The sequence below is a fragment of the Daldinia caldariorum genome (assembly GCF_022478825.1).
Source record: "Daldinia caldariorum strain CBS 122874 unplaced genomic scaffold F4812scaffold_7, whole genome shotgun sequence".
In the NCBI taxonomy this organism is placed as follows: domain Eukaryota; kingdom Fungi; phylum Ascomycota; class Sordariomycetes; order Xylariales; family Hypoxylaceae; genus Daldinia; species Daldinia caldariorum.
Genome location: NW_025953043.1, coordinates 818,380 through 832,310, shown reverse-complemented (window position 1 = coordinate 832,310; position 13,931 = coordinate 818,380). Strand labels below are relative to the sequence as shown.

The window sequence follows — 13,931 nt, the reverse complement described above, 5'->3', positions numbered from 1 at the left end:
AGCATTTCGCTGTAATCAGGCCGTAGAGAATACCATCCGTGTCTAAGAGCCGCTGTGGCGAAAGGAGATAATTTTTGTTGTTCCAAGGCCTGGTGAGAGAGGCTAATTCGGCCCTTTCCCATGATCGCAAACTTTTGGTTAGGCTAGTCATAGCTCCCCAGCTTGATATTAGCTCTAGCTCGGCTGCTCAGGGTTCGCAGCTTGGGAATCTTCTAAAACCCTTAGAGCGTAAGTCGATCCCAGATCCCACGCGCCATCGAGCGCCAATGGTCTATCAAGGAGTCCCATCTGAGCCCTAACGCCTTAAGATGTGGGACTCTCCACACCTTCTCACCGACCAGGGGTCTAAGAGCTGGTCCACCTGCTCGACGCGACCATACGTAGAATATCTACCTTATTAACCGAGCCCACTTAGTAGGAGGCAGGAGGAATGGCAAAGTATAATGACGAAAGATGTAGCTAATACTGGTCAAAAGGTAGAAGGCCGCGACGCATACGATGTCATATTGAGATAAAAGCAAATCTCGATGACTGGCGAGGAATCGCGTACTGATGAGATCAGGATCAACAAACAGCGTGTTATTTTGACGAGCTCGACGTTGGTGGTATTCATGGAAATGAAGAAATTGGAGCTTCTAGAGAGGGTTGGGTAACGAGAACCTAGAGTGGACAGGATTTCGATATTTGTTGTTACCTACCTAGCGAGCGGGTGAAACGCCCCTAGCTTGGCATTCATTCCGACCGCTTTAAAGCCGCTATTTGATTAGTAGTAGCCCCGGCGGTTCGTGTAAAACGCAGCGGGGATACAAGTCTCTACAGTTGCACTCAGCGGGACGGTTGGGCATTAAGCTCACTCCTTCGGTTTGGGTCGAGTTGACAGCTATACACTGGACACTGGAAAAGAACATCTAGGGTGGGGATAGCGTTAATTACACACATGCAGAGTGCACTGTAGAGTACACATGTATGTTTCTAATGCGGATCGTGGAGATCGTGTGGGAACGTCCCGAGAGGCCAAGATGCATAGATGCGAAAGTGGGGGATTTGATCATTCTCGAAACGTTGCGTTCCCCTTTCTTTCCCTACTGTGTATATCCTAGGCGAAGGGGGGGTTCTCAGATCAATACTGCGGCAAGCTAATGTGTATCACAGGCGCCACAGTGTCGGTACTGGAATATCGAATAGAATGTCTTGCGAGAGATGCAGGGTATTGACTTTGACCCCTTCGCCTATCCGGGAACGCTATCAAGCTTGTAGCTTAGTGCCCGTGGCCTAAAGAGAGCTTCTAATTAACGGTGACGGGCCAGTAAGGCCATACACGCATCCTTCTGCCGATCGTCGCTAAATCCTTTGTACTACCTATAGCAAATAGTGTAAGCATCACGAACTTACACTAAGGCCCCCTCCCCCCCGAGGCGGTGCTCCCGCTTGACGGGAATCAGCAGTTAGGAGCTTTAATGTTAACCTTAAAATTTCCTTGTAGGAATTATCAAGCTCATCCATGTAAAAACGGTATATCGGTCGAACTAATCTAGAATCCGCAAGCAATCACCTGACTGCGGTCGAAGCCCGAGGAGAAAATGTGTGCTGTTCGCTGGGACCACTAACAAGGTAAGCGTCGCAGCTCCGTATTGACCAATCACATGCGACACGGAGCATTTGCTCCGGGCTCACTACTGAGCAGTTAGCATGCCCCGGTTTAGCTGTCTGTTGGATTAGACAAGCACGAAAAATTAAGAAGGGTACCTAAGGCAGGCAGTTAACATGAACTGCTTGAATAAACAGAAATGACAATTCCCCTTCTTGTACAATTCTAGGGGTTGCCAGTTACGTATCCCCATGACCTGCAATTGCCACAGGGGTTTCATCAGTAGCTCATCAGTGGTCAAATGTACTTTTCTGGTTCGGTGGTGGCGATACCAGACGTCGTATTACAATAATACTCTTATAGGCGTTTGTGTCCTATTTCTGTACTCGAAAGCCACACCAGATACTAATTAGCCACGTTTATACGGATGGTATGCCAAATCAACAGTTGTCGTCGAGACAGTCGTCCTTCCAGGGACGCTCCATATTCCCGTGTTCTTTGCGATTCGGGGCAAAGACCCAGCCTTTAATTTTAATGTGCACTGAGCACACCGCGGAGTGCCCTGTCTGCGGGAAACAATATCTTGTATATGTCGAGTTTTGCAAAGACTATCATCCTCCATTGTTACGGTGCCCTAGGGGAATAGCCGAAGAGAACGAAGATATGCAAGAAGGAAGATGCCCCAGTCCAGTTTGTCCTTACAGTCGCACGGGCGGTTGCAATGTCAGTTGACACACTGGATGTGCTTTTTCGACAAGCCGACGGTTCCAGCTTGGAAAAGCACTCTGGATCAAATCTCGGCAATCAGAGCCTTTCTCCTCCGGTACCGACCTCAACAATTTGGTCAATTCCTTGATACTCTGGAACTTCGAAATCATATTTCTTGGCAATTGCTGGGGAAACAAAGCTGCGAGTAAGTCAGCCACACGACCCTTTCTTTTTCCATGGCACAAGAGAATACTTGCCGGCCGCCTATAAAATGTCGTCCCTTGAAGTATTTAACCAATGGCTTGGGAGCTGTTAGACTGATCAAGAAATCAGGGTTGAATTTGCTCCCCAAGCCAGATTCCGGTGGCCCAGTTTCGACATCCCAGGATGACGGTACGTCGACAGAGGTCACGGGAAGCTTGGTTTCCTCTAAAGCTCGAATCACCGCTGGAAAGGGTTCACGAATTTCGCCCGAGAAGCTGAAACCTTGCTCATGGATGAGTCCAACATATCCGAATCACGACCATTATACTTACCGAAAACTGCATCTACAATGTGATCCGTCGACTTAATAGCCGCTGGAAAATCCTCCACGAACGGTACCTCAAGATCTTCCAACTGTTTGGCAAGTCGCTGGGATGATGTGAAGATTAGCGTTTCAACCATTGGGTTAACTCTTCTTAGCAGAGCGATAGATAAGGATACCAACGCAGTGGCTCATGGCCAAAGGTTGTATGGGCAATAATGAAATAGAGAGGAGAGAAAGGAGGATAAGGGAGGGCGATTGTGGTATAGAAAAAGACGAGTCAGGGGAAATAGAAGGTAGTAAATAATCAACTGCGGGGTGGTACTGTGGTACTAGAAAGCGGTTTCAAGATAGTATACGATATCTAGCATACCTGGTAGAGTTCATTTTTGCTTCTTTTTGGATAGTAGATAGCTGGCTGATACCCGTAATGACGAAGATGACGAGCTGCAACAAGACCATCACCACCTTTGACGCATTAGAACATTGCATTACGGAAGGTGGCTTTACAGGATTACGTGGGACCTAGGTTAGGTACTTACCATTGTTACCAGGACCACAAGCTACGAGCACCCTGTTGCCTTTACTTAGAGGATGCACTCGATACACTGAGGAAAGGCTATTAGCTAGCCAACGGCAAGTAGCAGGCTTTGCTTAAACCGCGTACCGACTTGCGAAACTGATAAGCCGGCCAGCTCCATAAGCTGATCAATTGAAAAAGCTCCGGTGCTCATAAGCTCTTTATCCAGAGCAGCAGCAGCTTTCGCCGATAAGGTCTATGATCGTGTAAGTCAATCCGTAGAAATAACGGGATAATTACGTACATGTAATAGGCTAAGCTTACCTTGAATGCCATGGTTACCTATTAGATATTAATGTTTGGATGAATGGGAAAGGTGATGAGAGATTGACTTAAAGAGATAAACTTGAGAAAAATAATTTGAGGAGAAGGAGGAGGAAATTCGGAAAGCTATTCAAAGAAGTACGACTTTCCAAGATTAGAATTTAGGAATTTAGTTGATCGACTGACCTGGCTGACATCACTGGGGGACGGGGGAACGGGTAGCTGCCATCTTAATTGGCTTTCAACTGGTGTAAGTGCCCAGCCATACGATTGACTGACTTAGGTAATCATGTACCTTACTCCGATTGGTCACGGCGGAGAAAACAGGCTCCATATCCGTCAAAATCATCAAGTGCCCGAAATCCACCTTCAATTCCAACGGGCGCGAACAACCATAAATTCAATAAAGTAGGTAGTTCGGGGCATATTAATTGTTATCGACCTGAGGGTATTACCAATCGACCTTGCGACAAGGATGGTGGTAAAGATTCGACTTGCGCGTTTCGGGCGCAGGAACGCTCCTTTCTACAACATAGTCGTCGCACATGCTAGGTTGGTTTCATTTTTATATTTTACTATGAATTTGTTCTCGGTCGAATATAGAGCTAATCAACTCCATCATCGAAATAGAACGGCACGAAATAGCAGGCCGCTCGAGGTCATTGGCACATATGACCCAATTCCCAAGCCCGACCCATATGACGATTCGGGAAAATTGCACAAAGACATCAAACTGGACACATTAAGAGCTAAATACTGGATCGGTGTTGGTGCGCAACCGACAGAGACCGTTTGGAGGTTATTATCAATGGTACGAGACAATTTTTATTTTCCTTCGATTCGTACTTCCCCTTCACTAGGATGCAGGCGCATAAATTGTATGCTAACCACTCTTTAGCTGGGTATAATTGAACCAAAGTACCGAAATACCGAGCCTCGGACTCCACCTCCCATGCCGAAAGAGCTTCAAGACGGTTCAAAGCCTCAAGATGCAACGAACTAGACCGTATTATAGAGCAGTTTGCGCTCTTGAAACTTCATATCACATTAAAGCGTCGATAAGTGCAGGAAGCATCTAGCGCCGAATGATACGACCTCGCGTTGTTTAATTAACAAACAAGGTCAGGCTCTTAGATTCAGGATATGTCTGCCGAAACGGCTGCCCGACCTAGCATGTATATATTAGGAAGCAGGAGGGCTCACGCTTCGATAAGTCTTCGAAGACTGCATGACTATCACCATCTCGGGCATTATGCCTACCAAATATTAGTATAAAATAACAAAAACTATGAACTAAGTACATCTCTTCCCGGACTGAATTTTTATAAGGTTAGTCATGACAAGACGTTAGGTATAAGACGTTGTATGTGCGAATAATCCACTTCCTCGGCTTCCAGTTCGTTATAACATTCAATTGCGAAGATAGGAGGGCAAGTGGCTTGGTACTCAGGTTGTCTTGCTCGACGTGGAAAAATATGGATTTCATTACAGGTATATTGTAGTACGTTTACATTTGTCTGCATACCTACCTGATTCAAAACGCGGTCATCAACCCAGAGTGTGCTAATAGGAAGAACCTATCTGCCATCCCTCGATTTCAGTCTTGATCGACAGGAACCAGGTTAGATGTTTGCACGTTGTGAGACATAGATCGATCCTATTTACGTGAGGACCGGTACTCAACCACTAAAAACTCCAAGAACCTCAATAGATACAACAATTTTACAAGATAATTCCCGCTTAAAAAAAAAACATTCGGCTCTACGGAATAGATGGTACCTAGGTACTTACCTACCTAACAGTACTCACCGACCAGCTCCCACACCATTGACGGTCGGCGCCGGGTTCTCATCCGGAACCAAGACCCAGTCCTTCACGCTGCCCTTCCAATCGCTCGTCCGTATATCCTTGATATGCACCAGTATAACGCGGACCTCCTCGCCCGCGACGAAGCACTCCCTCCCGCCGTCTTCCCTCGCCTCCCGCGTTAAACCCCCGTTGAACGCAGCAGCAAAACCACCACCGCCGCCGCCACTCCCCCCTTCGGAGTCGAACGTGTTGTTCTCGAGGTGCTGCCCACGGTAGAACTCCTCCTCCGCCGAGCCCGGCGCCACCAGCTCCGCCGTCCCGTTGATCGTCGCGCTGATGCTCGATATCGCGCTCGTGTTCAGGTTCAGCAGCAGCGACGCCAGGCTCGATCGGCTCTCCGGGCCCGGCGAGCCGCCGGACATTCGCCGGCCTTGGGTCGGCGGTCTATGCGATACCCCTGCGGGTTGTTAAGTTGTCAGTTACTAGTTGCTTTGTTTATTCCTATAATGATAATAGATAATGATGCTGATGCTGACGCTGATGCGAATTCCTCGACGATGATTATAGGGTAAGCGTGGTGTAGCGGAGCAGGAACCGGCTTACAGTCGTGAACTAATAGGGAGACGTTGGGGTTGACCACTAGGTTATTGGTCTTCTTGGACGACGGGTTCGTTGTCATGACGATGACCGGCGCGGAGGAGTATTGCGACGAGGGGATGTACGTGTAGTTCATTAGCGACACGTGCGGTTGGTTGTCGGTACATGTCGCCAGGTGAAGCTTTACCGGGGGTTCGAGAGTTAGCGGCCGGGGGAGGGTCCAAAAACATCATTGGGAAAGGGGATTGGCAAGGGGGACCTACAAAGCGGGCATTTTCGAGGCATTGGACAACTTCCGGGGGAAGCGACGTAACCAATTGTTTATGGGTGTCGCCAGCGGATGCCTCGTGGTTAAGAGATATCTGATCCATCGCGTCGGTAAATGTGGGATATGGAGATCTTGGTCGCGTGAAAGTGGTTTGACGATGGAGGGGTTCAAAATTATGATCGTATCAGCAACCGACGCTTATCGATCCTATCAGATCCCTATCAGATCCCTATCAGATCTCTCATGATGACGTTGGAGTCGGGGCTGAACCCCTGGAAATTACTAACCCACTGAGGCTGGAGCTGTAAAAAAAAAGCTTGGGCCAATGTACATAAGAGGTACCTAGGTACTTAGTAGACTAACCGACCCCAGGGTTTGCCTTTTAGAACCCGCGGCTTTTCGCGGGGGTGGGCCCGCTTACTTACGGCTTTCATTTCATCTTACCTCGAACAACAGCAAAGATGGAATCGACGAAGACCTTGGGGGTTGTTGACCTCTTTCCTTCTTATCCTTCATCTTAACATATGTCCATATAGTTCTTCCATATCTCAATAAACCTTTCACTTTTTCATAATTGCCTCATGAATTATAAGCCAAAAGACACTACTAGTTACCTAGGTAGTTACCCCTTGTTACTTTCTAGTTATTCTAAACTCATATTGAAGGATGCGGTCAATTAAGCCAAGACATCTCCGCCGAGGTCCTTTCCCTCGTTACCTCTCTTCAGCTAGTTCTTCATTACAACCTCATATAACTCCCATAACATCGCTATTAATCGCGAATCGCGGTGAGATTGCGTTGAGAATACATAAAACAGCCGAACGCCTCGGTATAAAGACTACTACATTATATACTGATCTTGACGCCTCCGCACAACATGCCTCGTGCTCGCCACATTCCATCAGCCTCGGTGCCGCTAATGGGTATCTTGATGGAGAGAGGATAGTGAGATTGGCGAAGCAGCACGGTATCCAGGCTCTGCATCCCGGTTATGGCTTCTTATCCGAGAACTCCGCTTTTGCCCAGAGGTGTGAGCAAGAGGGGATCGTGTTTGTTGGTCCACCTGCTCAGGCTATGGCCGACATGGGAGACAAAGCCCGAAGTAAGGAGATTATGACTAAAGCTGGCATACCATGCGTTCCTGGGTATCATGGCAGTGAGCAGGGCGAAACAGAACTGCTGCAGTATGCGAAGGAGATCGAGTTTCCCGTCTTGCTAAAGAGCGTAAAGGGAGGCGGAGGTAAAGGCATGAGGATTGTAATGGAAGAAAGCGAGTTTATCCAACAGCTGAAAAGTGCAAGAGCAGAGGCCAGGGCTTCGTTCGGAGAGGGCGGTGAGGTTATGCTGGTTGAGAAGTACATCGTACGGCCAAGGCACGTCGAAGTCCAAGTTTTCGCGGACAAGCACGGCAACTGTGTCGCTCTCGGGGAACGAGACTGCAGCGTACAGCGCCGCCACCAAAAGATATTAGAAGAGTCGCCGGCGCCCGATTTAGACGATGTCACAAGACTAGATCTGTGGGAAAAGGCCAAGACGGCAGCTTTAGCAGTAGGCTACGTCGGCGCGGGAACAGTAGAATTCATCTTCGACAAAGATACGGGCGACTTTTATTTTATGGAAATGAACACGCGACTCCAAGTTGAACATCCCGTTAGCGAGATGATCACGGGGACGGATCTAGTGGAATGGCAATTCCGTATTGCTGCGGGGGAGAGGCTCCCGTTGACCCAGAAAGAAATTATGGATAGAATTCACGAAAGAGGCGCAGCCATCGAAGCAAGGATATACGCCGAGAGCCCCGAAAAGGGGTTCTTACCTGATTCCGGACAGCTTGTCCATTTAAAAACTCCCAAAGTTAATGAAGACGTCCGAATCGATGCTGGATTTATTGAGGGCGATACCGTTACGGAAGCCTACGATGGGATGATCGCAAAACTCATTGTCAGGGGTAGGGACCGCGAAACTGCTATCAGGAAGATGGAGCTTGCTCTACGCGACTATGAAGTCGTCGGTTTGAGCACCAACATCGAGTTCTTGAAGCGTTTGTGCAGGTCTCCGGCGTTCATAGAAGGAGATGTTGAGACAGGCTTTATCGAAAAATGGAAAGAGGAGCTTCTCGATCCTGTGGTTATCAAACCCGAAGTATACGTGCAAGCAGCGCTTAGTGCATTCGCCTCTCGGCCAGCGGAAACTGTTCAACCTCATGGAGAAGCCCTCGGCTTTGGCTCGAACAGCAGCGAACGGATATTCTCCTTCAAGTCCCTTGACGTATTAGATCAGAAGGAAGGGGAAATAGTGACTGTTAGCATAACCCAAAAAGGTAATAGTTTATTCGACGCTCGGGTCTCGCGAAAGAACGAGGATTCTCAAGTCTTCGAAGATCTCGTGTCTTCGCCCGTGTCGAGCTCGGAGAAGACTAGGCTGATTACCTACTTCCCCCATACGCGGTTAGAGACGACAGTTGTCCAAGATCCCAATAATGATAACAAGATTACGATATTCCAGCTCGGGACGAAGACGGAATTAGCACTAGTGTCTCCTACATGGTACAAGAAAGCCTTGGGACTGAAAGAGGTCATAGGCTCAGTTGCGGCCCCGATGCCTTGCAAAATCCTCAAGGTTGAAGTTAAAGAAGGTCACAGGGTTTCCAAGGGGGCTCCTCTCGTTGTGTAAGTTACCTTTCCCATTTCCGATAAGACGATTTAGCGGTGTGCTCACTCACCATCACGCCTAGCATCGAATCCATGAAGATGGAGACAGTCATTCGATCACCGCAGGATGGCGTCATCAAGAGACTCGCTCACAAAGAAGGGGTAAGTGTTTGCGCGATCTGACCGCGAGGTTCTTAAGTCTTACGATTTGCTAACTTGATGTAAAGGATAAGTGTAAAGCCGGCACGGTATTAGTCGTCTTCGAGGAAGATGGCGCAGAGTAATATTTAAGTGAGGATGGGGATATAGCAACAAATCGTCGATAGAGGTCCCACATACTAGTATGTATGTTTTGTGTTTTTCTCTGGTTTAGAAGAAGCATTATATAGTCCATAGATATGACATACATATCCCCTAGCGGAAATAAGTTTACTGGAAATTTATATGGGCATAACGTCAGGTTGAAATGTGAAGATGGACCATATTGGTACCTAAGATACCTCTAGTCTTCGTGGAAGATGTACTAATAAGTCCTCAATGAGGTACCAACCTACCTACCCACCCAGTACCAAAGTATTGAGAGAGTATAAAACGCCTCCGCTAAGAGCTCTAAGGGTATTCACTAAAAGGGGGTGAGAATAGAAACGGAACTTAAAACACGTGAGAGACAAAGTTCATTTATGTCTCAGAAGTCGGCTGTCAAAGATTGATAATCTTGAAAACAGCTGGCTTAGATAAGAGATATATATTTGTCTCAGGAAAATAGGGGTCTAATAGATTTAAACCAGCTTAGGTAGTCCCTTGCTGCGCAACCGCATAACACCGAAATCCGTCTTAGGCGCTTTCAAGAAAGAAGTGAGAGACACTTTAATGATGCCTCGTGTTGTTATAGGAACTATAAATATTTACCCACGTCCCCCCGGTGGTTCATAGGCGTAAGGAGACTCAGGGGGATTGAGTATACCTAAGACGTAGTTCCGTTACCATGATTCGATCAAACTTATCAGCCAATTGGTTCGCCAGTCATATTAAATAACATTATTAATATATTCTAGTCCGTCTTCCGAATCGACCATCTATACTTTAGGTACATTGGGTCCCCCTATCCGAAGCACCTATAAGAACCCGTCGTGAATAAAAGAAAAGGGGGGAGGGGAAAGGGGCTGGAGTCAGACGAACACCTACCTACAGCACGTCTCTTACATACATGAGAACCCCCTCCGCCGAGTAATGCAAATCTTCAGCTGTACAATAAATCCCACGCACACATCTAGGTGACTTCCAAATTCCCCTCGAGACAAGACATTTCCCATGCCCGAACCTTCAAATCCCCTATCCTCCCCGACCCCGACCCCAATCTTGATTTTATCCGTTCCCAAGCCACAAGCCCATTACCCATTACCCATACTACCTTACCACCTCTTCTCTACGTCATACCCAAGGAAAAACAACACGCACGCATCAAATCAGCTCTCCCCTCTCTCAGCCACCAACAGCCAAATCTCGGCCTGCCGTTCTAGGCAAAAACAGGCCCATCACCAAGCGCAAGCGCCAGCGCCAACGCCAACCAAACGCCAGAGCGGATCCCGTTATTTGTCTGTTTCTGTTTCTGTTTTATCTCTCTCGTTGGGGAACCCAACCCGCGCACGTCCCCCCCAAAAGCCATCGACGACGCCACGGCGGCGCCATCAGAAGTCGCCGATTGTCCGGGGAACGCCTCCCATTATTATTTTTCCCCCTGTCCTTCTCTTTCCTCCCGTTTCCTTTCGTTTCATTTCCATTACTTCCCCTTCCCCTACCTCTTCCCCTAATTTCTCTGGCTTTCCTATACCTACCTACCTTAGGTACCTAGGTAAGTATGAGGACTGGGTAAGAAGGTAGGTAGGCAAAGCAAAGCAAAGCTAGGCAAGGCAAGACAAGACAAGTCCAGTAAGTAACTCCTGGCGAGAGGGCGAGACAAGACGAGACAGCACGCAGAAAAAATCTAGTGAGACCGTCTATCCCGCCGGCCCCAGTAGCATGATGTCTCAGCCCAGCGGGGTGCCGGGTAAGTAGGTACCCAGTGCCGCAAGCCGAGTCGATTTAGATTTCGAAGTGTGTATCGAGGAACGGGATTAGGATAGGGCGTAGATATCTAGATACCATGTAGATAGAACGATTCCCGCCGGCGGGATGCGCGTGCGCATACCTAACTTAACTTAACTTAACTAACCTAATTCTTTTCGTTCTCTCGCCGCTAAAAAAGAGAAAAATACTCGCTCGCTCGGGTAGTCGGCGCAACTGGCTTGCCGCACTGGACACTGGACACAAAGCGTACCTAGCACCCTCTCCGGAAACGTATATGCCCAATAGTGGTTTGTAATAACAGGTAATCAGTTGATACCGATACTAATAACGACAATACCAATAACAATTATTATTATTATTATTATTATTATTACTAGGTAGGTATTATGTCGATCCCCTCAGATGTGATATCTAATATCTACCTACCTAAGGTAATATCCCCCCTCCCAAGCCCAGGAACGAAGTGCCAAAGAGGAAGGGGGGGAAGGGGGGGCTTACCCAAGAGAAAGGACCGGGAACCTGGGCTATTGGCCGGTTGACATTCATTTCATAGGTAAGTACGACTTTTCCTCAGATAGCCTAACCTAGTAGCCCGCGGCCGCGGGTGCGGCTGACAGCATTTCGAGACTAAGTTAGGTAGGTAGGTACCTGGGCTACCTTATCTTGTGTAGGTAGGCAATATGGCATGCTTCCAAGTTGCTTTGATTGCTTGCTTGCTTGCTTGCTTGTTAACCTAGGTAGGTAGGTAGGTACCTAGCCTAGAGGTACGGTACGCACGTCGTGTCCCCGTGTAACGAGGTAATATACGACGAGCCCGCGAATAGGAAATAGCACCGGGGGTCCTAGCAACTGCAGGATTCCTTTCACTACGCCACTTACCGTAGGGCCTTACGTTCCTCCCCGACCCCTTAGCCTCTAGGAGGAAGGCAAAAAAAAAAAAAAAAAAAAAAAAAAGAAATGCTATACTACCTAGGTAGCAGCGGGTGATATGATATATATATATTCAAGGAGGTAGGTAGCAATGGGCAATTATAGAAAAAGAAACAAAAACAGATAGGGGCCGTAGCTTTGTGCGAGTAGGGAAGCGCGTAGCATCTAGACGGCTAGGCTATCTACCTATGGAAACATGTAGGTTAAGGTAGGTAGTTTACAGCGGGGCTCACGGCGTCACCGTCGTATTCCAAAGCACGCACCCCGCGGCGGGATCGGGGTCGACGAGGGCAACATGGGCAGCCGTAGGTAACACCCGCGGCAAGTAATATATGACCCCGTCAAGCACCCTCTCTCTTATCTACCCGTCTCGCTCTGGTTGGGCGGGAGAAAGACTTTGCACAGGTCTAGGTACCTATGATTCTGGGCAGAGCGAGATGGGGAATGGGAAAATCACAATATCCTTCATCAAAAAGGATGTGATTGTGACTGGGCCGGCGCGCAGCCTGGTGGCTAGACGCACGCGATGCGTGTCTTGGAAACTAGCCTATCCTCTTCCTTCCCTACCGTCCTAATATCCTCTAGATCGGGGGTCCCATGGCTACGACATGATTGAACCCCTTTCCATTTAAACAAGCTGGATGCATATTTTATTATACGTATTATTCAAGCTGATAAGAGAGAAAGTAGGTAGGATGCCTATGCGATGCGCGGAAGTCGCAGATTGGCATGGGTGGAAGGGGAAAATGGGGGCTTGAAGGTAATGTTCGGGGTCTCGTCTAGAACCGTGATCCCCATCCCCATCCCGGTCGGCGACCCAGAAGGATCAGCGAGCGCGGCTGTCGAAACGGCTGCGGGGGGAGCAGAACGGCCCGGAAGCGAGTGTAACGTCCCCTTGTGCTAATCAAAGTCCAGGGTATACGTAACCTTGCTTTCGGGAATTACCAGACTGGAATCTGAACGGCGTTTCTAACCGTGACTAGGGGCTACCTGTCGCTATCATATCACGGAGATGGAGGAAGACTTACTTCACTTGCTTCCACGGAAAAAGTGAAATAGGGTGAAAAAGGATGGGGAAACAAGAATTGGCAATATAAAAAAAAAGACTAGCTAATAGAAAAGAAATAACGTCCAAAGTACGTCGCTTTCTGCAGGAATACTGCAGGGTAGCCCAGACTGACGAATGAGGTATGCCGTGTGGACACCGGCATAATGCGGATTATAGATGGGAAGGGAACTATCGGGAGATCCCATTTCCTCACCCATCTTGAACTACGTGACAGGTCGCAACGAGGCTTTTCGAAAGGCTGTGTTATGTCGTCTAGACGTAATGGAACTAAGGACATATTTGCTTTGAACGTTGCTTCTCCCTCTCGTGTCCGGTTGCGGGAGGTAAGACAAGCAGCGGGTGGACGTTCGATGTTCCTTCATTTGCAGCCAAAACCTCAGCAGCGGCCGGCGGTTTGCGTCATGGGCGTCCGCGCTACCAAGTTGGTATTTCGCCGGCTTGGCGTAACACATATCGCGATTTTTCTGCACGCTCCCGTTGGTTGGCTTGGCCTTGCTTACAGCATAACTGTGCTTCTCCTGAAGGCCCGTTAGCAATTGTTAGAACAAGCTCGGATTCTGATACACGGATGAATCAAGCTCAATAGGTCTATTGGGGCCTAGGTCTTGAGGGACATCGTTCTAGCTGAGATGCCCTTCGTCTCAGATGCCCCTTTTTACGCATGAACCTAAACTACCTAGGTACCTGTAGCGTATACGGAAAGATGATGTATTATACTAGTTTAGTTGTAAGTAACTCTGGTTCCCAAGTTACATTTAGCCAGAGACTAACTTAATTCTTGTGGAAACGCCTTACATACTCCCTATACATCTTACCTGCTATGTAATTGGATAATACAAAGCTATCTGATGCTATGCGGGGAGGTGTACGTGAC

At 48.1% G+C, this 13,931-nt stretch overlaps 5 protein-coding genes across 5 annotated transcripts; 3 read left to right on the top strand and 2 right to left on the bottom strand.

Moving 5' to 3' along the window:
- Nucleotides 1–1,746: 1,746 nt before the first annotated feature.
- On the top strand, nt 1,747–2,652 carry F4812DRAFT_426563 (uncharacterized protein). Its single transcript, XM_047934033.1, has 2 exons — nt 1,747–2,501; nt 2,630–2,652. Exon 1 carries the CDS (start codon nt 2,021–2,023, stop codon nt 2,318–2,320), a length of 300 nt encoding a protein of 99 aa, XP_047790708.1. The 5' UTR covers nt 1,747–2,020; the 3' UTR covers nt 2,321–2,501; nt 2,630–2,652.
- Nucleotides 1,747–3,861, bottom strand: F4812DRAFT_426545 (YjeF N-terminal domain-like protein). The gene is made up of 6 exons (XM_047934032.1): nt 3,667–3,861; nt 3,490–3,598; nt 3,365–3,430; nt 3,196–3,290; nt 2,833–2,929; nt 1,747–2,782 (listed from the first exon to the last, which is right to left on the bottom strand). The coding sequence occupies exons 1-6, from the start codon at nt 3,676–3,678 to the stop codon at nt 2,463–2,465; spliced, it is 699 nt and encodes a 232-aa protein (XP_047790707.1). The 5' UTR covers nt 3,679–3,861; the 3' UTR covers nt 1,747–2,462.
- An 83-nt stretch (nt 3,862–3,944) lies between these two features.
- On the top strand, nt 3,945–5,395 carry F4812DRAFT_426536 (ribosomal protein S16, mitochondrial). Its single transcript, XM_047934031.1, has 4 exons — nt 3,945–4,218; nt 4,297–4,477; nt 4,565–5,167; nt 5,241–5,395. Exons 1-3 carry the CDS (start codon nt 4,142–4,144, stop codon nt 4,667–4,669), a joined length of 363 nt encoding a protein of 120 aa, XP_047790706.1. The 5' UTR covers nt 3,945–4,141; the 3' UTR covers nt 4,670–5,167; nt 5,241–5,395.
- Nucleotides 5,396–6,835, bottom strand: F4812DRAFT_426533 (uncharacterized protein). The gene is made up of 3 exons (XM_047934030.1): nt 6,336–6,835; nt 6,079–6,253; nt 5,396–5,932 (listed from the first exon to the last, which is right to left on the bottom strand). The coding sequence occupies exons 1-3, from the start codon at nt 6,441–6,443 to the stop codon at nt 5,472–5,474; spliced, it is 744 nt and encodes a 247-aa protein (XP_047790705.1). The 5' UTR covers nt 6,444–6,835; the 3' UTR covers nt 5,396–5,471.
- On the top strand, nt 6,836–9,760 carry F4812DRAFT_426530 (carbamoyl-phosphate synthase L chain, ATP binding domain-containing protein). Its single transcript, XM_047934029.1, has 3 exons — nt 6,836–9,009; nt 9,075–9,153; nt 9,219–9,760. Exons 1-3 carry the CDS (start codon nt 7,007–7,009, stop codon nt 9,273–9,275), a joined length of 2,139 nt encoding a protein of 712 aa, XP_047790704.1. The 5' UTR covers nt 6,836–7,006; the 3' UTR covers nt 9,276–9,760.
- Nucleotides 9,761–13,931: the final 4,171 nt, after the last annotated feature.

Bases quoted from the DNA above. Each gene is read 5' to 3' on its own strand.
- F4812DRAFT_426563 (XM_047934033.1), top strand. From the start codon at position 2,021: ATGCCAAATCAACAGTTGTCGTCGAGACAGTCGTCCTTCCAGGGACGC.
- F4812DRAFT_426545 (XM_047934032.1), bottom strand. The intron at 3,431-3,489 runs GTACGCGGTTTA...GCCTTTCCTCAG, and splicing joins CTTATCAGTTTCGCAAGTCG to TGTATCGAGTGCATCCTCTA. The intron at 2,930-3,195 runs GTATGCTAGATA...ACATCATCCCAG, and splicing joins GCAAAAATGAACTCTACCAG to CGACTTGCCAAACAGTTGGA.
- F4812DRAFT_426536 (XM_047934031.1), top strand. From the start codon at position 4,142: ATGGTGGTAAAGATTCGACTTGCGCGTTTCGGGCGCAGGAACGCTCCT. The intron at 4,219-4,296 runs GTTGGTTTCATT...TCATCGAAATAG, and splicing joins ATAGTCGTCGCACATGCTAG to AACGGCACGAAATAGCAGGC. The intron at 4,478-4,564 runs GTACGAGACAAT...ACCACTCTTTAG, and splicing joins TTTGGAGGTTATTATCAATG to CTGGGTATAATTGAACCAAA.
- F4812DRAFT_426533 (XM_047934030.1), bottom strand. From the start codon at position 6,443: ATGGATCAGATATCTCTTAACCACGAGGCATCCGCTGGCGACACCCAT. The intron at 6,254-6,335 runs GTAGGTCCCCCT...CCCCCGGTAAAG, and splicing joins GCCTCGAAAATGCCCGCTTT to CTTCACCTGGCGACATGTAC. The intron at 5,933-6,078 runs GTAAGCCGGTTC...AACAACCCGCAG, and splicing joins CTCCCTATTAGTTCACGACT to GGGTATCGCATAGACCGCCG.
- F4812DRAFT_426530 (XM_047934029.1), top strand. From the start codon at position 7,007: ATGCGGTCAATTAAGCCAAGACATCTCCGCCGAGGTCCTTTCCCTCGT. The intron at 9,010-9,074 runs GTAAGTTACCTT...CATCACGCCTAG, and splicing joins AAGGGGGCTCCTCTCGTTGT to CATCGAATCCATGAAGATGG. The intron at 9,154-9,218 runs GTAAGTGTTTGC...CTTGATGTAAAG, and splicing joins GACTCGCTCACAAAGAAGGG to GATAAGTGTAAAGCCGGCAC.